Source organism: Ornithorhynchus anatinus, chromosome 19, assembly GCF_004115215.2.
Source record: "Ornithorhynchus anatinus isolate Pmale09 chromosome 19, mOrnAna1.pri.v4, whole genome shotgun sequence".
In the NCBI taxonomy this organism is placed as follows: domain Eukaryota; kingdom Metazoa; phylum Chordata; class Mammalia; order Monotremata; family Ornithorhynchidae; genus Ornithorhynchus; species Ornithorhynchus anatinus.
The window spans coordinates 4,722,687-4,747,835 of NC_041746.1; the positions used below are offsets into that span (position 1 = coordinate 4,722,687).

General features: G+C 43.7%; 2 protein-coding genes across 8 annotated transcripts in view; one reads left to right on the forward strand and one right to left on the reverse strand.

Moving 5' to 3' along the window:
• Positions 1-988: 988 nt before the first annotated feature.
• On the reverse strand, positions 989-14,393 carry TFB2M (transcription factor B2, mitochondrial). Of its 5 annotated transcripts, none has more exons than XM_029047053.1 (8): positions 14,124-14,393; positions 10,353-10,441; positions 7,488-7,638; positions 6,607-6,755; positions 5,635-5,721; positions 4,055-4,114; positions 2,548-2,696; positions 989-1,699 (listed from the first exon to the last, which is right to left on the reverse strand). In XM_029047053.1, exons 1-8 carry the CDS (start codon positions 14,383-14,385, stop codon positions 1,519-1,521), a joined length of 1,128 nt encoding a protein of 375 aa, XP_028902886.1. In that variant the 5' UTR covers positions 14,386-14,393; the 3' UTR covers positions 989-1,518. The 5 variants fall into 5 exon arrangements, with proteins under 5 accessions (XP_028902886.1, XP_028902885.1, XP_028902887.1 ...); XM_029047052.1 differs by having other exon boundaries at positions 4,052-4,114; XM_029047057.2 differs by lacking the exon at positions 989-1,699 and adding an exon at positions 1,858-1,966.
• A 141-nt stretch (positions 14,394-14,534) lies between these two features.
• The window catches only part of CNST (consortin, connexin sorting protein), a 48,730-nt gene continuing 38,115 nt past the window's right edge, over positions 14,535-25,149 (forward strand). For all 3 annotated transcript variants that reach the window (XM_029047047.2, XM_029047051.2, XM_029047049.2), the window contains exons 1-2: positions 14,535-14,664; positions 22,379-22,462. The gene's annotated coding sequence lies outside the window, so the exon portion shown is untranslated. The remainder of the gene's footprint in view (positions 14,665-22,378; positions 22,463-25,149) is intronic.

A 25,149-nucleotide genomic window follows, 5' to 3' on the forward strand; every position in this document is an offset into this window, starting at 1 on the left:
AGTAAGTTTTCAGTAAATAGGACAGACTGACAACTTGCCACTAGGAACCCAGTTTGGCCCTTGCCTATAAATTTAGCCAAACCTCTTACGAAATCCTTATGCTTTTAGTCTGCCCAAATTCCTGTACAATTCTCATTTATCACTAGCTGGGCCAAGTGTTTCCTGTTGCTTGCTTAAAACCAATCATCGTTAAGCTACAAGAACATAGTCTGTAGACGGTAAGCTCGTTGTGGGCAGTGATGATGTCTACCAACTCTGTTATGATACACTCTCCCAGTGCTTAGTACGGTGATCTGCATTCAGGAAGCACTCAATAAATACAACTGATCACTCGATTAGTCCCCTTGTCCTATTGTAAAGTTTAGTGAATAATTTTTTTGTTCTTTCTTCATAATTTTGTCACTCTCCATCAGGGCTCTTCTCAGCTTTCATGTTTCCAGGCTTGGACCAAATGCACCCCTTGCACAAGGCTTGATAGCCTACCTCCTCAGCTGTTTGACCTGGACTCTGAGCCTGGTTCACCCCGACCTCTCAGCCCTGTTCACCCTTGGCCTCCAAGTCCTGAGATTTTCTCATGAGGGCTGAGGATGCCCGCCATGACAGTTTTCTAGCCTAGTACAGCTCACTGAAACTTGTTCCCTCCCAGTCATCACCCCTGAAATCCCTGTCCCCTTTGCAAACTCCAAGTGGAAAGTTGGCCTCTCCGATCTTAACCATTTCAGCCTTATTTTCATAAGGAAGCAACTCCATCTCTCCAATACTTTAAGTTTCATTGTTGATTGTTACCTATAGTAGTCAGAAAAATGAGTTCTGCCTTTGTCTTAAGAAGATTTTGATTGTTATAAGAAAGAGAAGATATGGAAATTAAAAATCTGATCATAAACTGCACCACTTTTTCCTTTCTACAAACTTCATTAGTTCTTTCCAATCCTATTTCAATATTTCTCTTACTTTACAGAAAAATACTACTTGAAAAGATAACAAAACCAATAGTAAAAAATAACTTTAATATTTCAAAAGTGAAATAAAACTTACATGTCACCTTACCATGTTTGCACAGCAACCTGGCTAACTGAAGGGTAAAAACAAACTTGTAAAAGGGCTTACATATTTGTCAACAATTTCTGTCCCACCTAAACAGAAATGACGCAATTAACATTTTAAAATCTTAAAACATTCACTTTGAGGTTTTTTTTTTAATTAAATACATCTATGTTCATGTTGGGATATTTTCTATTTACAAACCAAATCAAAACATAGACAAGAGATGCCTGTTAATTTTTCAATTAGAACTAAATCGTCCAATGCTTGATTTTCCATCAATAAAATATCTCAAACTAATAGCAGCAACTGTTTGGTTTTTTGTTTTTTTTTTAAAAAGTGAACTCTCAGGATGCATTGATCTTTCAGATCTCTGTAGAGCTAGAATGTAGATCCTCTCCTGAATGGATGCCAATTTTTCATTTGCATCATAATGTACTCTGCAAAGTAAAGAAATCGCTTCAGGCATTAAATTCTTTATGATTTAGAGGTTAGTTGCTCTACATTTTCAAATAGCCACATCTGGGAAAATGATTGGGAACCTTCCATGGCTTCAAAAAGGTATTTGAACTCATGTGGGAACAAGCTGTTGAAAGTATCATCTTCTTGTCTCTTTAACCGTTTCAATATATTCTCTCCGTCAAAAGGATTCCATAAGCTGAAAAACATTAGATTGATTCAGATCTCATGTAGTATGCTTTCGGTTCACGTGCACAAACTGGGTTGTCTCTTCCTCTAAGCCCAGCACAGGTTTCAACCACTTTCCCATAATTTACTGGAGCTGACCACAAGATGATGAAGCCAGAGGCAGAACAGTGCAATTCAACACGTTTATGATTGCGCACGTTTCTGACATTGCGTGACAGCGTTCGAGTGGGGCAGTGTCCCTGTGTTCCTGGTGGAGTCGGGGGTTGGATTCAGTGAACTAAGAGGAAGGTATAGACGCAGCATATTAGCAAATGGACCTAGGAATTTTGCATATCCTTACACTTTATTTCCCCTCTCTGAAATCAGTTTTAATGTCGGTCTCCCCCTCTATCATCATCATCTACAGTATAGAGTGCTTAAGAAGTACAGAGCACTGAACTAAGTGCTTGGGAGTACAATACCACAGAGTTCACAGGCACGTTCCCTGCCCACAAGGAGCTTACCCTCTAGACTGTAAACTCCTTGTGGGCAGGGATCAGATATTCCAACTCTTTTGAATTGTACTTTTCCAAGTGCTTCATGCAATGTTCTGCACACAGTAAGCGCTCAACAAATATCATCGATTGAGGAAAGTAAAAAGAAACAGGGTCTTGGAAGTAATAAAGAGTAATACGAAAACTTTCACTGTACTGCTATTCAACTAGGCATATAAACATTTGGTGGTCTGTTGATCAGTGTGTTCCTAAACATATGGAAATGTCAGCTCTAGGCAAAAATCTAACAGTAAAATACACGACTACTATAATATTCATAAAGTAATCACTTGTGTAATAAATTTTGACACTCCTGTAAACTTACTTTAAGTTGTCCATTAATTTAAACTTGTGTTTCACAAAACTCTGTTTCACCAAATGAAAAAAAAATGTTGAGTTTAGAGGTGTCAGGCTTTCTGAAAATAAATCCTTCCGAGGAGTCATTTTCACCAAACACAAGTTACTTGGCGATTCCTGAGAGGGAAAAGAAGTTGTTAGAAGTAAAATAAGAATTAAGCAATATTCACTTGTTTAACATATCCTCTTGCCTTTTAGCAGAAATGACCCTATTAGAGGTTGGCTCATCAATCAACTTCTCTAACAGGCTATGTAATTAAAGACATGATTATCATTGCACAATTTTGGGCAGATATGCTATTCATTTTACTGTTAAAACCAGGCACTGGCTTGTCCTCTCCCTATTGGAGAATTACGATGTTTGCTCTGTTTCTAAGTCACCTTGAAGAAAGGCTGGCTACAGATACAATATATCCCTCATCTAGACTGAAAGCTCCTTGTGGGCAGGGAATGTGTCTATCAACCCTGTTGTACTATTCTCGCCCAAGCGACTTAGTACAGTGTTCTGCATACAGTAAGTGGTCAGTAAATACCTCTGATTGATTTGTTGCATTTCCAAGCGGTCTTGCATATGGCAGACTTCACTTACCCTGTGCAGGGCACCACACTAAGCGCTTAGGGAGAGTACAATACAGCAGAATAAGCAAACACCTTCCCTGCCCATAACAAGCTTACATCTAGAAAGGATAACAAGTTCGTGCAGTCTACCTCTAACACAATTTATATAGTTCTGTGTATAATTCCAGAATTACCACTTAGTTTCCATCTTGTTTTTTATTTCTAGTGCTATAAGGCCTGCACATCTGTCTCCCACTCTAGACCATACGCCCCTTGTGGGCAGGGAAAGTGTCCATCAACTCTGGGGTAGGGTACTCTCCCAAGTGCTTAGTACAGTGCTCTGCATAAAGTAGGGGTTCAATACATTGATGAATTTTTAATTACAGAAAAATGTTTCAAAATCTAAACAGTGCTCAAAGGAGTTTGAACTAAAATGAAAAGGAAGAAGGCATGTCTTTTCATCTTGACATTCTAAAATGTTACCCCACCCCAGATCCCCGGACCTAATCACGGGCAGCCGCTCTGGGATCAGACTGCCCTCCAAGAGGCATGAATCAGGGTGGGGAGGAGGTCAAATAATGTGGAGATAGGAGGTGTGCTGCCCCAAAAGGCAAAAAAACCTCCTGGTAGGACTTTCCACCAAGGAAGAGAGCTGAGAATAGAGGGATGACTATCCCACTCTACGTTCCAGTGTGAAATGACTGCCACTCAATCAAGCAATCGTATTTACGGAGTGATTACTGTGTGCAAAAAGAATACTGTACTACGGCTTGGGTGAGTTCAATGCAACAGAATGCAACAGGTCACCTGCCCATGAACTTAACGAACTTAAATAAAGGACGCGCGTCTCACACACACACACAACCCCAACAATTCTCCTGTGAGTCAAGTAAAGGGTAAATGTTTAGTCTTACCACCTTCTTTGATTTTTGAGGTACACAATTTCTGGAGTTCATTACAAATGATGATAAAGGCTCCTAGAAAAATAAACGGGGGGGGGGGGAACTTCATGTATCCTGGTAAGAGGATAAAAAAACACAAAGCTACACACTTGAAAGTTGCACTTGAATTCTCATGTCTAAACCCAGCCCATGGTAGGAAGGCAATGGTAATTTAATCCATTTAGATAATCGGCTTCCTACTCTCACACCACCTACCAAGAGAAGACAAAGCTTTGGAATAACGGAGCTGCACAGGTCCTTTTACGAGGGCACAAGTAGATGATGAAAGGAATACAGAGAACCGAGGACTTTCCTTTGAACCGAAGGACAATTCAACCCTCAACTCCAAATAAAAATGATGATTCAGGGCCAAGGATTCATTTCCCTTGCCAATACGTGATTTAGAATGTCGGTCTGCACACTCTTCTTAACCATCCCTTCTCATATTGTGGGCTGGGAATGCATCTACCGACTCTGTTGTATTGTCCTCTCCCAAGCGCTTAGTACAGAGCTCTGCACACAATAAGCATTCAATACCAACGACTGATGGATTTACCAGTGTCAAAATAGCAAAGCAGACACTATCAGCAGCTTGTTAAATTCATAATCGTCATGTACTTACTGAAAACACTCGCAGGGAACCAGTACTATAAAAGAAATACTGTAATGCCCTCCCAGAAGAAGTAACTGTGGTTAATAAACTTGTATCTGAAAATCTAAAAAAATACTGGAGCTTCTGGTACTCTAATGCGCTCCAAGTGATCATGTTGGGTTTGGTACTGGAAAGGATTCTAATTAACTGCAGGTAAGTCCATGGGGAAACCATACCCCATAATACAGGCATATTTTTAAAGAACATGGTCCAGTTTTTTTCTGTTTTTAATGGTATTTATTAAGAGCTTATTATGTGCCAGGCACTGTACTAAGTGATGGGGTAGATACAAGTTAATCAATTGCATTTGAGTGCTTATGGTGTGCACAGCACTGTACTAAGCACTTGGGAGAGGGCAATACAATAACAATACATATGGTAAGGTTGGATACAGTCCATGTCCCACATGGGGCTTACAGTTTTCATCCCTGTTTTACAGAAGAATTAATGGAGGCAAAGAGAAGTTGAGACTTGACCAAGGTCACACGGCAGACCAGTGATGGAGGTGAGATCAGAACCCAGATCCTTCTGACTTCCAGAACCATGCTCTAATTACTAGGCCATGCTGCTTCTTGTGGCAGTTGTATCATGGCACCAGGACAAAGCTTACCCTATTCACTACCAGCCTACACCAACAACTGAACTCCAGATTGAGAAGTAAATAAAATCAGCATTCTTCCCTATTGATCTGGACAACTGGATTGGAACATTCCTTGAAGGCAAGGGATTGTGCCTCTTATTTCTGTCCTATATTCCCAAGAACCCAGTACAGTGCTCCGCACACAGGATGTGCTCGATAAATACTGTTTATGAAGACCCTCAAATACAGTGCTGATAGCCCAGAGTAAAAGTATATGTGCCTTCCAGCTAAGGATAAAGTTAAAATTAAAAGACATGTACTCACCATGTGCAAAAGTTCAATATCACAAGCAATTTGCCACAGTACACTTAGTGCTTGATACTTCTTTTCATTAGGTTTTGAAACCAGTCTCTGGCAAAATGAGAAATTAAGTTACATACTTTACATTCCCTTCCTAGATAAATGAACCCTCCTTATTCTAAGACCTTTCCCAAAATATTTCAGTGGCTAGATATTTCCGTGACTAGGAAAATCGAACTGGCCCACTTTAAACTACTCCACTGTACAACTGTCAAACAGAAGCCTCCACCACCTGCTTTCAAAGCGTCCATCTAGCCACCTCCCAAGGGAAGGTGGAGCGATCTCTTGACCTTAAACTGGGCCTCAGCATCAGGAGTGTAGGCTATTCTTCCTAACATTCGTCTGGGAGTTTTTTTAGTTGGCTGCGCCCTGGTCTTGGTCATCATAATACTTGGCCACTTACAATGGAATAATAATACCCATTACCAACCAGTTTCATACAAGAATCAAGGCAAAACCTACCAAGTTCTCTAAAGGGCTAACAAGTACGCAGTTTGTTAAAGGGTCTAATATTATCCTAATGGGAGCTTTTCAAAAGTTTCTACTTCACTTTAATGTGACACCCTCAACAAATGTGCCTCAAAGTAGTCATGCCAGAAACAGCAGACAACCAAGATGTTTTACTGAGCTCTTACTCTGTTCAAAGCTCTGTACTAAGCGACTGGAAGGGTAATCAGTAGACTCTAATGACAGATTACCTTTGCCCTTGCACTGTTACTTGCCTTAAAGTAGTATTTATTCCAGAAGTGAACTTTTCCCAGGACCAATTCATTCAAGCGCTAAGTACAGTGCTCTGCACATAGTAAGTGCTCAATACGATTAAATTAATTTTAAACATTAAACATTACTGTACTTTCCGGAGCATGAGCATAGTTTTCAGCACAGAGTAAGCCCACAATACTAGTGATTGACAACGAATGACATTAGCCAACATACCGTGTATTCTTTTTCACTAAGAAACATGTTCAGTTCTATGCGACCATAACTAAATACAGAAAGACGCTGATAGAGGCTGTATAAAAGTCTCCAAAGTGTATGAGGTTCTCTTCTCGAGGGTAAGAATCCCACTATTTTGACAGGAATATCTGTTTTGAATACATGCCAAAAACAAAACTCAAATAAATATTCTATCATTTCTTCTTCATAACAATTTACATGACTTTACGTTCAGAATAAGCTAAACAAAAAAGTATATTTTGATAATTATCTCCATTTCGATCAATAAATTAATGGTATTTACATAGAACTTACTGTGTGCAGAGCACTGCACTAAGCACTTGGCAAAGTACCACCAATGGTATTTATTGAGCACTGTGCGCAGAGCACTGTAGTAAACGCTTGGGAGAATGCACTGTAACAGAGTCAGTAGACAAGTTCCCTGCCCACAACAAACGGTCTAGAGGGAAGCACTAAGTGTGCTATGTGACCTGGGGCAAATCACAACTTCTCTGTGCCTCAGTTACCTCATCTAAAATGGGGATTAAGACTGTGAGCCCCATGTGGGACCTGATTACTTTCTATCTACCCTAGTGCATAAAACAATGCCTGGCACATAGTAAGTTCTGAAACAATACCATAAAACAAAACAAAACAAAAAAAAAACAAAAACAGTTGGAAAGTTCATTTTCTATTCAAGAGGAGCTTATGTTCAATACAAAATAAAACAGTACTTGGAGCACTTTGTAACAACTCAAAACCTTGTCAATCTTTAACTCTGGAGGCCCGGTTAGTTGCACAAATGCAAGTGAATTTAACATACGGGAAAATGTGGGTGATACAGTTGCTCGTGACTTATCCATATTAGCTTAGTACCTTACCTGCTGTCCAGGGAACCTCTTGGATTCCCAAGCCTTCAAAGAGATGCTCTGACAGCATTGCGGGGGGTTTCAGGATCTCACTGTTACAGTCCAGGGCAAAGAAATCACAATGGACCACTTCTAGTTGTCCATCTAGACTGTTCTTTAAAGACTGCAAAGAGAAATCAACTGTCAAGCTTCTGCAACTGATTTTTTTTTAATGACTTTAGTTGGGACTTGCCAAATTAGGTTAAGGACAAATGAGATGCAAAACACGCTCAATGTTTATAAATGGTTTACCTAGTAACAAACCAAATAAGCACACGTAACCATTAAGCAATTGCTCTCTGAACAACCTGGGAACAAAATCCACTGGAACTTTTGAAACTGGTCCCTATCTACTGCCTAAAAAACAATCTGAAAATTGTCTTCAAAACTCCAAACATTCATCAATATATTTTGTTTAAGAGGCCCAACTAAGATCGATCCATTTAAATACGTGTGCATCACGTACACACATTTATTAAATATACAGGCACCATATGCATGGGCAATTGTCATCTTTAAGCAGACACCATTTACATCAGAAATCCAAATTACCTTTTTACGGATTCAGAATTCATTACCTTTTCAACAAGTACCCCTTGCTTTTTTATCCTGGTAATAATACGAGGAACACTGCATTTATTGAGAGTCTACTGGATGCAATTCACTTTACTGAGCACTTGGGAACTACTTCCAACCAATCGGAGTACAAAACCAGTTCCCTACCTACAGAAATCATGCTCTAGTGAACATTTATTCAATAATAATAACATTTGGTAAGTGCTTATTATATGTCAAGTACTGTTCTAAGCCCTGGAGCAGATACAGAATAATCAGGTGGAAACAGTCCCCGTCCCACATGGTGTTCACAGAATAGGAGGGAGAACAAGTCACTTAACTTCTCTGTGCTTCAGTCTCCTCAACTGTAAAACAAGGATACCTATTCTCCCTCCTACTTAAGACTGTGAGCCCCCTGCGGAACAGGGACTGTGTCCAACCTAATTAACTTGCACCTACCCCAGTGCTTACAACAGAGTCTGACACACAGAAAGTGCTGAACAAAATCCACAAAAAACAGAAGTTTCTAAATAAACTAGTTATCCTGAAAGTGAAATTGGCCTTTTAGGTATCACATAAGCCCACTCTGGGTCTGTGATGTTTTCCCTGGTTGTCACTGTCACTCTCAACACCCTCTGTTCTCTCTCTCAACTCCCTCCCTCTTCCTGTCTCTTCCATCTTCCTCCTCCTGTCTCTTCCATCTTCCTCCCTTGCCCTGAGAACAGCCTCTTTGCTGGTTTAATTTCTCACCTGGCTCAGGCCCTCTGCCATTTCCTTACTTCATCTGTATTCTCAATGAGAAATACAACAATATGGTCGCAGGACAGGCTTCTGTCCAAGCACTTTCTTTCCAAAGGTTTTTCACAACAGATTAACTTCTACAAAGTAATTTTAAAAGGCTTCAAAAGTGCTCAGATCGGATGTAAACCCAGAGACTAGAATCTTTTAGTGTCATTTTCTTCTCTCATGTCACCCTTTGGCGGTTCAGACATCTCCCCTTTTCCTACACTGATATCAAACATCTTCAAATTACTGAAAACTAGCTCTTACCCAACAGACTTTCAGTGAATTTATCTTCCTTCAAAACTGTGTTAGGCTGGGCCTGAATTGCTCTGCCTGAGTTTAGAACCCCTCAGGTCAGGGCCCTTGGCTTTGTACTTACCGTAAGATGCCCATTAAACACCACCTGTTATGCAGAGGTAACCTGAAACTACTCATTATAGGTTAAACCACAGTTCCCAGCCCTAAGGCTAATCATCCAGGTCACTTTATAGGCATGAAATTAAGAAAGAAGTGGTGGTTACATTTAAGAACTACAAAGATCTCTAACCTTCTCTTTCAATCCTTCCATGCTTGTATGCCATGGGAAGACTAGAAGACCCACTATGGCCCAGTGAAAACAGCCTGGGCGTCAGAAGGACCTAGGTTTTAATCCTAGCTCCACTGCCTGTCTGCTGTGTGACCTTGGGAAAGTCATTTAGGATGGACTAGAAGGAGACAGGATTGTGTCTCTGTTGCTGGACTGTACATTCCAAACGCTTAGTACAGTACTCTGCACATAGTAAGCGTGCAATAAATTTTGTCTTTCTCCCCGGATTAGACTGTAAGCCTGTCAATGGGCAGGGATTGTCTCTATTGCCGAATTGTACATTCCAAGAGCTTAGTACAGTGTTCTGCACATAGTAAGCGCTCAATAAATACTATTGAATTTAACTTTTCCGTGCCCTAGGTACCTCATCTGCAAAATGACGGTGAGTCCCTTGTGGCACATGGACGGTGTCCAACCTGATTAACTTTTATCTACCCCAGCACTTAGTACAGTGCTTGGCAAGTAGTAAACACTTAAATATACCAAAAGTATAAAACAAAAGAGGAGATGGACGAGCAACTATGGTGGCTTCTGAGGAGCGGGGAGATGTGCACAGAACACGCAGGACTCCAGCAGCCAAGGAAAGGCCTAATTGCACTCTGAACTTTCTGGATAGTAAAAAGCCAGCAAATGGTTCCTTTAACAGCAATGTTCTGGTACTCCTTGCCTCCCCAAGGAATTGTTTTAAATCCACCAAGGGCCTGTTGTCAACTTACCCACCCCCCTTCTAGGTTGCAACCCCTTTGTTTTATCCTTTCCTGTATTCTTCCCCGGCACTCGGGACAGCGGCACTCGGGACAGCACTTCTGACACAGTAAACACTCAGTAAGTACCACTGACTGACTGAAACAAGTCGGCCAGGCACAGTATCCAGGGACAAAGACAACAATCATTCCCCAAAACAGAACAAGTACCTGCAGATGGGGAAGAAAAGCTGCGTCGCTTTCAAGTGCTACCACTCGAGCCCCAGTTTGGAGTAATGCACGGGTCAAGATGCCAGGACCTGCATGATAATAGAGAGGGTTTAAGTGCTTTGGGAAATAGGGTCAGACTCAGCAAGCCAAAAAAACCCAGCTTCTCACACTACGGTTAAGTTCTCACCACTCACGGTTTTACCTGTCCTTGGAGCTACTTTTTTTGTTGTTGTTGTTGTTAATAGTCTCTGTTAAGTGCTGCCACAAGCCAACCTAGGAATAGCACCCCAAAGTTGCTGGTTTTCAGGAATTATAAAAAGCCAGCATTCACAGATCAAAAGCAAGTGGCACTATGGAAGTGCAGCACCTTCTACTTTTGCAGCACTGATAAATGCACTGAAAAGTCACCAACGGCAAACCAAAAACCACTGCAGCTTTGGGCCTACCAACCTGTGTGACCTTGAGAAAGCCACATATCTTCTCTGGGACAGTTTTCTCATCTGCAAAATAACTTCCTCCCTTTAGACTATGAGCCCCATGGGTTTGACCTGATTATCTACCCCCCAGTATGTAGCACGTAGAAGGCACTTAAATTCCGCTATTTCTATTATCATCTTACTGAATAAAGTTCCTTTAACTAGGCTGGCAGAACAGCAGAGACAAATCCACTTTTTCCCTTTGTCCCCCAATCTCTCCCTGACCCCTTTCATGCTCCTCTCTGAAGCTTGCAGTGGCCTCTGGATAGACAGAAGTTAGAAATTCAGATAATAAAGCATGGACCCTAGTGGATTAATAGAAAATGTTAATCACCAGCACAAAATCAATCAATTAGAACTTTAGACACCCTTGATTTGATTAGAGAGTTAATTAATAATAAAAACTGTGGTATTTGTTAAGTGCTTACTATGTGTCAAGCACTGTTCTAAGCACTGGGGTAGATATATGGTACAGGAACTATGTCCAACCTTACTTATTTGTATCCACTCCAGCGCTTAGAACAGTGCCTGGCATACAGTAAGCGCTTAACAAATATCACTATTTTTATTATTATTATTACAAGGTAATCTGGTTGTACACAGACCCTGTCCCACATGGGGCTCATAGTCTTAATCCCCATTTTACAGAGGAGGGAACTGAGGCCCAGAGAAGCGAAGTGATTCGCCCAAGGTCACGCAGCAGAACTGTGGCAGAGTCAGGATTGGAACCCATGTCTTCTGATTCATTCATTCATCCAATTGTATTTAGAGTATTTAATTTAAGAACCCTTGTTCTTTCCACTAGGCCACGCTGCTCCGCTGAGTTACCATCAGGATGTCACTTCTACAGGTTTCAAATTGCTTCCCAGCACAAAGGTGGAGGGCTGCAATATCCCCAGTGTTGGGTGGCCGTGGAACCTCGGTCAATCAGTCAATGGTATTAATTAAGCACTTACTATGTACAGAACACTATACTAAGCACTTGGGAGAGTACAATATAGCAATATAACATACACATTCCCTGTTGACAATGAACTTTCAGTCGCGGTCACAGGGGAACAGCCAAATCCACCTGTTACCCTGCAGTCAGCTTCCTGGCTATGCTGAGCTTTGAACTTTCAGCAGAGGTTTTACTGATAATCTATACAGTCTCCTATATCCCTTTGCATGTAAAATGGAAATAAAATATCTGGTTACCCTCCCTCTTAAACTGTGAGCCCCATGTGGGCTAGGGAGCTTGTCCAGTCTGCTTATTCTCTATCAGCGCTTAGTATAGTAACTAAGACATAGTAAAGGAGTTAACTAAAATCTACATCCTCCAATGTGGCCTAGTTGGAAGTAGCACAGGTCTGGAGGTTAAGAGGGCCTAAACTCTAATCCCAACTCTGCCTGCCACATGGCCTTGGCCAAGCCACTTAACTTCTTAGTTTCCACATCTGAAAATGGCCCTGAAAAACATACCTTCCTCCCGTTGTGCCATGTGAAGGTCAAGGGTGGACTCAATATCTACCTCAGCGCCTGGCTCCTGGTAAGCTCTTAACAAATAATAATAATGGTGGCATCTGTTAAGAGCTTAATATGCGCCAGGCACTGGGCTAAGGACTGGGGGGGATACAAGCAAATCGAGTTGGCCACAGTCCCTGTCCCATGTGGGGCTCACACTCTCTATCCCCGTTTTCCAGGTAAAATAATAATTATGGTATTTGTTAAGCGCTTACTATGTGCCAGGCACTGTTCTAAGCAAGGGGATGGATACAAGGTAATCAGGTTGGACCCCGTCCCTGTCCCACATAGGGCTCACAGTTTTAATCCCCATCACAGAGGAGGTAACACAGAGAAATTTGGTGGTTTGCCCAAGCTCACACAGCAGACAAGTGGCAGAACCAGGTTTAGAACCCATGACCTTCTGACTCCCAGGCCTGTGCCCTATCCACTACACCATGAGGGGAACTGAGGCCCAGAGAATAATAATAATGATGTTGGCATTTTTTAAGCACTTACTATATGCCGAGCACTGTTTTAAGCACTGGGGTAGATTCAGGGTAATCAGGTTGTCTCCCGTGGGGCTCACAGTCTTAATCCCCATTTTACAGATGAGGGAACTGAGGAACAGAGAAGTTACGTGGCTTGCCCCAGGTCCCACAGCAGACAAGTGGCAGAACGAGGAGAGAAGCGGCATGGCTTAGTGGCAAGAGCCTGGGCTTGGGAGTCAGAGGTTGTGGGTTCTAACCGGCTCCACTTGTTAGCCGTGTGATTTTGGGCAAGCCACTTTACTCCCCAGCTCCAGTTAAACTGTAAGCCCATTGTCGGGCAGGGATCGTCTCTATCTGTTGCCGTATTATACATTCCAAGCGCTTAGTACACTGAGCTGCACATAGTAAGCGCTTAATAAATACTACTGAATGATTGAACTTCTCTGTGCCTCGGTGACCTCATCTGTAAAAGGGGGATTAAGCCTGTGAGCCCCACAGGGGACAACCTGATCACTTTGTATCTACCCCAGTGCTTAGAAGAGCGCATAGTAAGCGCTGAACAAATGCCACCATCATTATTAGAACCCACGTCCTGACTCTCAGGCCCGGGTTCTTTCCTCTGGGCAGCCACGCTCCTGCGGGGAAGACAAATGACTTGCCCACGGTCACACGGCGGGGGGAGAGGCGGATGGCGGATTAAGCCCCACGACCTTATGACCTTGTGAGAAGCAGTGTGGCTCAGCCGCAAGACGCCGGGCTGGGGGGGGGGGGACGACGGACTCAGAGGTCGTGAGTTCTAATCCAGCCTCCGCCGCTTGTCAGCTGGGTGACCTTGGGCAAGTCACTTCACCTCTCTGGGCCGCCGTGACCTCATCTGGAAAAAGGGGATGACGAGAAAAATGGGAGCCCCCGGGGGACCACCTGATAATAATAATAATGTGGGTATTTGTGAAGCGCTTACTACGTGCAGAGCACTGTTCTAAGCGCTGGGGTAGATACAGGGTGATCAGATTGTCCCCGGTGAGGCTCACAGTCTTCACCCCCATTTTGCAGATGCGGGAACTGAGGCCCAGAGAAGTGACCGGCCCCCAGTCCCACAGCTGACAAGGGGCGGCGCCGGGATTCGAACCCCTGACTCCCGACTCCCAAGCCCGGGCTCTTTCCACCGAGCCACGCTGCTCCAGCCCCGCGTTCGGGATAGTGCTCGGCACCCGGTAAGCGTTTAAGCAATACCGGCGTCATCCCCGGGGCTCGGAGGCCGGTGGTCTTTCCGCTCCGCGGCTCGTCCCCCCGCCCGGTCCACCCCCCGGCTCCGGACCCACCCGGGTTGCACTCGAAGACGCAGGGCCCGGCGCCGGGCCGCAGCCGCAGGGTCCGCGCCACCGTCCGCGCCAGCTCCGGGGCGGCGGGGAAGCGCTGCAGGGCCCGGCGCCCCGGGGGGCCCACGGCCCCGGGCGCCTCCTCCGCCAGCGGCAGGGGCCGGGAATGGGACAGGGCCCGCAGGGCAGCCGCAGCCCGGCCCCGGCCCCGGACGCCTCCCGCCAGGGCCTCCCCGGCCAGCAGCCGCGCCTCAGCCGCCCACATGGCCGCCCTCCCGCCCGCCCGGCCGGCCGGCCGGCCGCTCGCTCGCTCGCTCCACAGCGAGGGAGGGCGGGGCCTGGAGGCCGTCGTCACTTCCGGCCGCTCCGTCCGCGCTCCCCTCTATGGCCGTCGGCCTCCGGGCCTCCCCCTCCGCCCCCGTTGTCTCGATGGTCGGCGGCCTCCCGGGCCGAGGGGCGGAGGGAGGCGCGGCGGGCGCCCCCATGGCAGCCGGTGCCCGATCCCGACCCGCCGGACGCCCTCACCCCGCCGCCGGACGCCGAGGTGAGAGTCGGAGGGGGAGGACCGGCCGGCCCGCCTGCCTGCCCGCCCCCATCCCGGCGCCCCGAGCCCCTCCGGGGTCTGCCCCGTTCCCGCCGGACCCCCGCCCCTCCACCTGCCCTCCCCTCCCCTCCCCTCCCCTCCCCTCGGAGCGTCCTGGGCCCCTCCTCCTTCCCTTCCCCCGAAATACTGACCGTGCCGTGTCTTCGGCGCCTGCTGTGTGCTAAGCACTGTTCCGAGCGCTGGATCCCCCTTGCTTCGATCCCTCCGTCCCCCCGTTTCCTCCTAACTCATCCCCCCTATCTCCCCCCACAGAGCCTCTTGGGGGGGGAGGGGTCTCCCCCTTGCAGGTCACCCCTTTATCCCCCCCACCAGGGTTCCCCACTTTGAACCTCTCCCCTTTGCCCCCCTAATCCTGCCCCTATTTCCATCCACCCCCCACACAGAGCCTCTTTGGGAGGCTCCCCCCAGGTCACCCCTTTATCCCCCACCATGGTTCCCCACTTTAAGCTTCACCCCTTTGCCCCCCAATCCTGCCCCCCCCATTTCCATCCCCCCTTTTCCTCCTAACTGATCCCCCTCCTTCCCACACACAGCCTCTTTGGGGGGGCTCCCCCTCCAGATCACCCCTTTACCCCCCCCAGGGTTCCCCACTTTAGGCCTCTCCCCTTTGCCCCCCAACCCTGTCCCCCCTTTTTCTCTTCCCCCCCTTTTTCCGACGTTAAAAACAGGTTGTCGCTCGAGCCTGCCCAGCTTTTTTTAAAAAAACAAACCCATTTCTAAAAGACGATCAAGACGCTTCTAACTTAGGGACGGTCAAGGGAGTTGGGGTAGGGACAGCGCTCTTCACCGCCAATGTGTAAAACTCGAAAAGGAGGACACGGTAATGGGTCCCTCGGAGTTGCGATCGGGGAACGTGTCTACCAACCCTGTTGTGTTGGGCTCTCCCGAGCGGTTAGTGCAGGGTAAGCGCTCAGTAAATAGGGCCGATTGATGGGGTAGTCTGGCCGCCCCTTACCTGTGGTTCAGTGGGAGAGGGCGCTGGTTTTTCGTTTAGAATGGTTGTATCTTTTGAGCCCAGGCCAGGCAGAAAAAGACATATCCAACCTATTTGAAAACATAAACTCTAGAATTCTGCTCAATTACTGTACTTCACGGGTGATGGAGACTGACTCTTTAGTACACAAGGAAAAGATTTCTAAAGAATGATTCATCTAGACAGTAAACACTGAAGCCTGAACATTATACTCCGGTGTGGTTACACACACTAGTAGGGAAGCCTCAAGTTGGCATAGAACTTCTTGGATTAAATGTTTGCTGGGAAATTAAAACATTTCTGAGTATTTCCTGAATTTTTGTGTTGGCGCAGTAGTGGTTGGCGTACAACTCTTTATTTTTCCAAACTTTTTTCTTCCTTTTCTCGACGTCATATTTTAGCCATGATCTGTTTCAGAGGTGAGTTTGTCTGCTTTGAGTCGTCCATCCAGACTAGCTGATCAGAATGGGTTCTTTCTGTCTTACTCATTCTCTCGCTGTTTTTTTATCTTCTATTCCCCTCACCCCGCAAACACACACAAACGCGCTCTCTCTACTTTAATGCCTTTACAGTATTTCAGAGGTCCTGAAGTCCAAACATCTTAAAGCCAAATAAGGCAAATTGGAGTCTTGTAGAAGTGATAGAAATAGTGTTTACTAAGTGCTCACTGTCTGCCGAGCATTGTACTCGTAATGGAGCAACATCTCGGCTTACCAAATACAAGAAAGGCCGTGTCTTCTGAGAATGTCCATTAAAATTTCCAATTCATTTTAACAGGAGTTCTCGGTTTTAAACGTTTGGGTTTTTTCCCATGTAGTAATACCTATAGACCAAACGTGGTTAGCTGTGACTGGCTAGGGTAAATAAATAGACTGAACACAATTTTCCTTTAATTTCTTGTGGTTTCGATGTCCTTTAAAGTGAAAATAATGAAAGAAGGATAGTATAAAAACATGTACAATGCCAGTGGTGTTAAGGAGGGCAATTGTACCCTGGGTGTGTGAGGATGAGCGTTTATGGTATATGTTAAGCACTTTGTGTCAAGCACAGAGAAGTTAAGTGATTTGCCCAAGGTCACAGAGCAGGTAAGTGGTGGAGTTGGAATTAGAATCCAGAAGCCCAGGCTCTTTCCACTAGGCCATGCTGCTTCAGGTGTGGGTGAAAGGCAGAGGAGGCAAAGTGCTATTAATCCTCCTCTCTCAGATTCTAATTTCTGATGAGTTTGCTGGAAATGTAGCATAAAACTGTTTCACTAGTTCGCTTAGATAGATGCCTTAAAATGTTAGCAATTAGTTCTACCATATTTTGTTGGGAAAATTTGTGCATTTTCGTTTTCATTTACGTGAGGGTTGTGAGGTTTTGAATGTAGTTCTTTTGAGGCAAGAGTCATTTCCTGTCATTTGTACCTGGGTAGAATAGCTCTTGTGATTTGGCTGTCTTTTTGAAGTTTCTCACCTAGTGGACATTTATCTTAATTAAATAAAACATCTTCTTCAGTGGCATCTAGGAATGTGGAAGAACTGGAATATATTAAGAGCTTGATAAAGAATTTCCTTTCATAGCCCTTCCGAAAACATATCTCCTCCAGGAGACCTTCCCTGATTTATCTCTCATTTCTCCACCTTCTATATCTCCCCCCAGTCCACTCTTAATCACTTGGGTGTCATCGTCATCCTTCCTAGCACTTATGTACATATTTTTTATCCTCTCTTTGTCCTATCTGCAATTTCTAGTTTAGTTTCTCCTGCTCTAGTTGGTAAGATTCTTGAGGGCACCGATCACACTTTGTAATTTTACTGAACTCTCACAAGTGTTTAGTGCTCTGCAAAAGTAGGTGCTCAAATACTATTGATGGACGGATGGAATGCATCCTTCCCGAATAGGAAACCATACTGGATTTCCCACAGGTAGAGAATTCCAAAACAGTATCTCTTATTCAGGGTGCGGCCTGCCGCATTAACTTCGGAGATAGATGGGTGCTAAGTGGTAGTTCAGCAAATGTCACAAGGAAGTGAATAGACTGTAAGTTATTTCCTGAGGTGTCATTATTTTTATTAGCATTTGTTTGTCAGCTGTGTGCTAGGGACTCTTGGGACATTGTAAACTAGACCTTGGACAGTACTGGTAATCCAGTAACACTTAAAATAATTGGTTTCTTTGGGTCTGCCCTCCACCCAGCAGGTAAATTTTCTGCTATCATTGTTTACATTGAGTTCATTTCTCAAACACCACCATCTGGCTATTAAGAATACCTGCATTTCAATAACAGTTTGATAGAACAGTGATTTTTGGCCCACGGACCCCTTCAATAGGACAAAGATTCCCATGATCACTCGTCCAAATTTATTCTTTCTAACACCACACATTTCCCCCTGTCTCATTCCTCCCTCCCGGACCATCCCATCAGTCACATTTATTGAGGACTTACTGTGTGCAGAGCACTGTACTAAGTGCTTTGATGAGTACAATAGAGTGTAAACACTGTCCCGGCCCTCGAGGAGTTTACAATCTAGTGGAGGGGGTTTCTTTTCTTCTTGTAGGCCAGATGTCTTTCAACCCTTGGCCAAACAACAAGTCAAACCTCCTGACTTAAAACAGTAGCCGTGGCTTTGGACCACATAATCTGAATCACAACTATAGGTGGAAAAATGCCATCGTACAAGATTGGGAAGGAACAAAGTATTTTTTACTATTGTAATACTCTGGGTTTATCATCACAGTTATAAAATGGTATTACCCTAAGGCTGCATATCTCACCTTCATTGGGTTAAGCTCTCAGTGCTGTTACTCTTGTGTGACTGATAGCTTCCTCCAAATTCTTCTTATTTACACTTTGTTTTGGTTCAAACTCAAATCAGCTTTCCACCTTTAAAACAGCCAGAACTTTGTACCCACTCTCTTCTGATATTTGACACAAGAGTTGTGGAGTTGAGTATCTTTCACATTGTGAGAGCAGGCAGCTATGCAGCTATTAATCGGCCAACTGAAATTCCTTGATTAGCTGAAGGAGGAGCAGAAAAGAGCATCCCAAGGTGAGGAAGTTGGAGAGGCTTTCTGCATGAGGGTAGACTGAAACGATTAAGACACTTCAGCTGGGAAAGACAGAGGTTGAGTGATGTGATTCAAGTATGTAGAAATTGTGAAAAGTGGACAAAGCAAACAGTGTTCACCAAATCCCACAACATCCAGGCAAACAATGTAGCCTAGTGGAAAGAGCCCAGCGCTGGGTGTGAGAGGATCTAGGGTCTAATCCCAGCTCTGCGACTTACCTGCTGTGTGACCTTGGGCAAGACACTTCACTTCTCTGGGCCTCAGTTTCCTCATCTGTAAAATGAGGATTCAGTAAAATGGGGTTCAGTTCCTGTTCTCCCTCCATCTTAGAATGTGTGCCTCTTGTAGAACAGGGACTTTATCCAACCTGATTAGCTTGCATCTATCTCAGTGCTTAGTACAGTGCTGAGCACATACTCTCCCAAGTGCTTAGTACAGTGCTCTGCATATGGTAAGTGCTCAATAAATACAGTTGAATGAATACCTAACAAATACCGCTATTATTATTGTTGTTGTTATTAGCAACACTAATAGAAGGCAACAGATTAAAAACAAATCAGAGGAAATGGGATTTCTTACCGTAGGAAGTTGTGCAGGCAGAAAGTAACAGGTTTGAAGGAGGTTTGGGTAAATCCATGTACAATATACCCTGCCCATAGTGAGTTGCTAGAAGGAAAGCTAGGGATGCAAAATTATGACTATTAGATAGTACAGTCTTAAAAGTTAGATGGAAGTCAAGGAGGGCAGCTGACACTCAGCTCCTGCAAAGATTATGATGTCACCCCCCCCCCATAAAGATCACCCCATTAAGTACCCTTAGCACTCTGTGTGGAGATCTATTTTATTCCAGGTATTCATTTATTTACTCTTTTTTTTACTTTTGATGTTATCAATTGTATCTGTGTTTATTCCTGTATTTGTATACTATTTGTACTGTAGTATACTGTGTATAATAGTTGATGTGTAATGTCTGTCTGCCGTGTTTCTCCTATGAAGTAACATGGTATGGTGGATGGAGCACCGGCCTGGGAGTCAGAAGGTCATGGATTCTAGTTCTGCCACTTTTCTGCTGTGTGATTTTAGGCAAGTCACTTCAGTTCTCTGTGCCTCAGTTACCTCATCTGTAAAATGGGGATTGAGACTGTGAGCCCCACAGGGGACATAGTCTAACTTGATTTGTCTGTATCCACCCCAGCGCTTAGCACAGTGCCTGGCACATAGTAAGAGCTTAACAAATACCATTTGTATTTTAAATTATCATCATTATTACTCTAGGGCAGGGACCACATCTACTTTTATTATATGCAGTCAAATGCCATATATACATATATTTCAAAAAAGACACTATTCATGATAAAATGAGCTTGCACATAGCCGAAAAGGCCAATGTGGGGCCCACACTGCTGACCAGAAGGTGGACAATAAGAGCCCGTCCCTTGTCGGATTGTCATGTTTAATGTTTGCAACACCTGGGTCTGTTTTCTCTCTTACCTCCTTGCCTCTCGTTCCTTGTAAAGGTTTTGCTCCAAAATAGCCACTCCTTTCTCGAGAACAGTATACCATGCTGATCTGTCCTCGGCAGTTGACTCCTAGTTTTCAGCTGAGACGCAGCATTGTCTGCGGCTTTGTTTTACCGTGCCCTTAAAACATCTCCACAACCTTCGTGCTTTCTGTTTCCCCAGTCTCAGCTCTTTGTATAACAGGTGTTTGGGTAACCCGCCATCACTCTTTCCCTTGACGTATCTCATCCAGTGTAGCAATCCTAAAGATGAGCAGAGCCTCAGTGCTAGGAGAATGACCACATTCCAGAATGTCCATGTTTGTGACCTTATCTTATGACTTATGGTGTGTGATGCTGTTGGAACTGCTCAAATAACTGGCTGTGGCACCTGTGTGGGATCCCAGGCTCATAGCCGTAGAAAAGAGACAATTCAACAGTACTGTAGACATTTAGTGTGGCTTGGAGGCTAATAATATGCTGTGGCCACACTCTTTGAATGTCTCCCAGAGGATGTTATGGGGGCTTCTTGAATCAGTTTTCTATTTCCTTACCTATCATATTGCTTCTTGAATCAGTTTTCTATTTTCTTATCTATCATATCATATCTATCACACATTATTCATTGTGCTGCCTAGTTTACAGAATTCTGTAATCACTTTTAGTTCTGCACTACCTCAGCAGGTCCCACTGAACACCTTTTTATCGGGTTCTCTGATGAGTTTCATCATCCTCATCAATGGGCATTTAAGGAGCAGTTACTGGGTGCAGAGCACAGTACTAAGCGCTTGGGAGGGTACAGTACAATTGAGTTGGTAGACGCATCCCCTACCCACAGTGAGCTTACGGCCTAGAGAGAGAGAACTCTAGACAGAGAGAGAACTCCCGAGAGCCCATCAGGAACAGAGCCTGATCACTAGCTGTACCCCATCTCCCTGAGCTTCTGCCTCTGCTGAGAGCCCAGTAAGAAGTGATCCCCACTCTTGCATGGGCGAATTTCAGGGAGCCAGAGGCCTCAGCATCAGCAGCATGGTTTGTCTTCTCACCTGTTCCAGCTGCTGCCAAGGTAGGTATTCTTTTGAAGCTCTGGAGAGAGGGGGAATGAGGAAGGGCTAGGTGAAAATGCGGTTCTTTGAGAGGAACTTGGAGATCTTAGGGTACACCGTCTAGAAAAAGGTTTACAACCTCTATATTCCAAATATTGTCCTGAGTTAACTTTTTGGATTGTGACTTTCATACACAAAATTTGTGAAGATATTGCTGGCCATTTTTAGTTTTGTGCTTTCAAAGATTTATTACTGTGTGGTGGGCTTGTACTTTTTTGTCATTTAGGATTGTGTCCCTGGAGAAAACTGACTTTACTTTTAACGAAGGAATTGTTTTGTTTTTCAGCTGCTTTTAATAATGTTGGTATTTGTTAAGCGCTTACTATGTGCCGAGCACTGTTCTAAGCGCTGGGGTAGACATAGGGGAATCAGGTTGTCCCATGTGGGGCTCACAGTCTTAATCCCCATTTTACAGATGAGGGAACTGAGGCACAGAGAAGTTAAGTGACTTGCCCACAGTCACACAGCCGACAAGTGGCAGAGCTGGGATTCGAACTCATGAGCCCTGACTCCAAAGCCCGTGCTCTTTCCACTGAGCCACGCTGCTTCTCCCATGCTTTTAATAGAGCAAGGGTAATAACAGCCTTTAAACTCTTCACAAGTTCATTTTCAGAGTCCATATAAAAGCATTAACTTAAACCTTACTTAAACCTTTTCTATAAATTGAGGGGGCATAATGAGGGAGAGATGTTTTATCTTTTTGCTTCCATGTCTTTTTTTTTCCTCAAGCTGTCCCGTTTTGTACCCTTAACCAAATGGAAAGGAAAGATAGGGTGTCCCCGGCAAACTAGTGGTAAATGATTTCTTTTTTCTCTTATCAATCTCTTCCTATTTTTATGAATTATAGGTATCCTAGAAACACTGAGAATCTTTACTTGGATGAAATTGTTTAATGCTCACTATTTCAGAATTGCTTTAGGAAAATGATTTCCTTACATTTAATTTTTTAGGAGCAATGGGTTTGAAGTTGTGGGATTATGGTCCTGTTTTGTATTAAATCTGGGGTTTTTTTGTGTGTTTTTACAGGGCCACCTGAGTAGCAGACGATACTTTGTTTAAGAACTACAACCTTTTGTATCTTCACTGTGCTTGGAAAGCCTAGTTAAAATGGTAAGTTCTATAGTAGTCCAACAATGTACCTGAGTATTTTAAATAACTCTTAGATTCCAGCTAATTTTAATAATTTTCCTAAATACATCACTTTGCAATAGTGAAACACTTTTACTGTAAATTCAACAAGCTAAATACAACACGACTAAATGGAACACTAAAATATTTTAATAAACACTGGCCAAAATGAATCTCTTGATCTTTTTTTTCAAAACTAAGCTTTATGAAAACATTTTAAATACTGAAATAGAATGTAACCTGATAGTGCTTATCACAATTATTCTCCAGTTGCCAAATGAGAAAATGACCTACTGGTCACTGTGGTTTTATGAAAATTCAATTTGTACATCATTTTGAAAATGAAAAGACTATATGGAGTACAACTTAATTAAGAATGAGGTTGAAATGTACTCATTAGGGAAATTATTTTCCAAAGACAGATTCTATCTGAGGACAACCTGAAAAAGTTAGCCCTCTTCAGGCTGGAAAAACAAGACCGAGGGTCTATGGATGCCAATTCAAAGGGATTAATGGGGGCTTGCTGCCCTCCAGAGTTTCCATTTGTGGGCATTGTTTTTACCCTCACGGCCCTCTGGACTTTTGGGCCCAGCCTCACTCATCCCAAGTCTTCTACAAGATCTGGACAGGGTTTTGAAAAGAGCTAATGGTTTCCAAGCTAGGCTGAAAAAAATCCCCCAAAGTGAGTTTTGCTGACCCATCTGCCTCCCACCTCTTTTCACCCCCGCCTAAAATAAAAGTTTGGCAGCAGTGAATGAGACGAGACTTGGTTGCGGTCTATCAGATTTTGAGGGGTGAAATCAGAGTGAACATGAAATTGTGATTTGTCCAAGCATCAGGCCTACGAAGCAACTAATGAAATTGAATGAGGAAGGATAAGATGGGGAAAAAAGGAAGAAGTTTTTCATGCAGTTTGTGGAATAGGTTTCAACAAGAAGCTGTGGAAACCGAAAATGTCATTTTAAAAAGGGCTTGTATAAATTTTTAGATCAGCATTCCAAAATAGATGATTAGAGGAGGAAGTTAGGGTGGAGATAGAAAGAGCTTCTCTAACCAAGAGGATAAATGGAAGTCAAGAAGGGCAGACAACCCAGTGGGACCATGTCTGCCGACTGTTGTACACTCCCAAGCACTTAGTACAGTGCTCTGCACCCAGTAAGAGCTCAATAAATGCCACCATTGAAGAGAGAGTGCTGGGCTGGATGGATGATTATTTAGACCATTGTTCTGTTCTTATATATGTGGCCCCAACATTCCAGATATTAAAATGTATTATTTTTAGTGCCTAACACTGTTATTACATTTTATTAACTTCAGTAGATGGAAATTGGTTTCTTTCTACTGTTCTCCTCTTACCCCTGACAATTTTATGTGTGTGTGTGTGAGTGTGTGTGTGTGTACACAGGCATATAAATATAAACATTATCAGTGTAACATGGCCTACTCAGTTAGCCAGCTCTGAAATGAATATATTATGAGTGAGTGAAAAAGAAAGTCCTTGGATTGTCTTATTAGTACTAAATATGGGCTTTGAAGTATTAAAGAACATCCTGTGGTCATATTTCCAGTAGAGTCGATTTTATCACAAGCCACAAAAAGCTCTATTTAAAGCTAACTAAAAAGAAAATCCATCCTAAGTGGATGAGTTCTCATAAATATTTTAAGTGTCCTTTTGTTTGAAAATAGTTAAATTGGTTCAAACTTTTAGTTCCTTCCCTTTTCCACAGAATTCAGAGAAATTCATTGTTTGGGGCCATTTCTCTTAACAGGCTTTCTGGGAAAAGGCAATAGTCTTTAACTCTCCCTGTTTCTGCTACCTGGCATATTGGTGCATGCATCCAGCAATTGTATTTATTGAGTGCTTACTGTGTGCAGAGCACCGTTATAAGTGTCTGGGCGAGTACAGTACAATAGAGTTAGTAGACATGTTCCCTACCCACAATGAGCTATGCTTCCCCCGGCATTAATGATGGGCAGCTGGGCTGAGAAAACAGATTCATGGTCCTGAAACTGTTTTAGTACTAATGCTTCCCAGAAAAGCCAAGCCAATTTAGCTACAATAAAACATGACTTTCAAATTTGAGTGTTGTAGATTTTAAAAAGCAAAATTTTAAACTTATGTGCTTTCACAAGCCTGCTCACGTGCTTCCTTTAATATTTTCCTCCCTCTCCTCTCCTCTTTCTTCTTTTCATTCCGAAGGTCTAAAAATAAGTAAGAGTGAGGGCAGTGGGGGAAGCCAACAGCTTTGGTATATAGACTTGAACTGGCTGTGTTGTCAGAAGACTGGCACCTTTGGAGAGATGCCCTCATTACTTAAGATGCTTGCTTTGGGGAATATACCTACCCTGGGATACTCTCGCCCCATAAAATAATAATGTTGGTATTTGTTAAGCACTTACTATGTGCAGAGCACTGTTCTAAGCACTGGGGTAGGTACAGGCTAATCAGGTTGTCCCACATGAGGCTCACAGTTAATCCCCATTTTCCAGATGAGGTAACTGAGGCACAGAGAAGTTGTGACCTGCCCACAGTCACACAGCTGACAAGTGGCAGGGCCAGGATTCCCAAGCCCGGGCTCTTTCCATTGAGCCACGCTGCTTCCGTTCATTTAAGACTGTAGTAATGATAGTATTAAGCGGTTACTGGGCTCAGTGCACTGTAATACTAA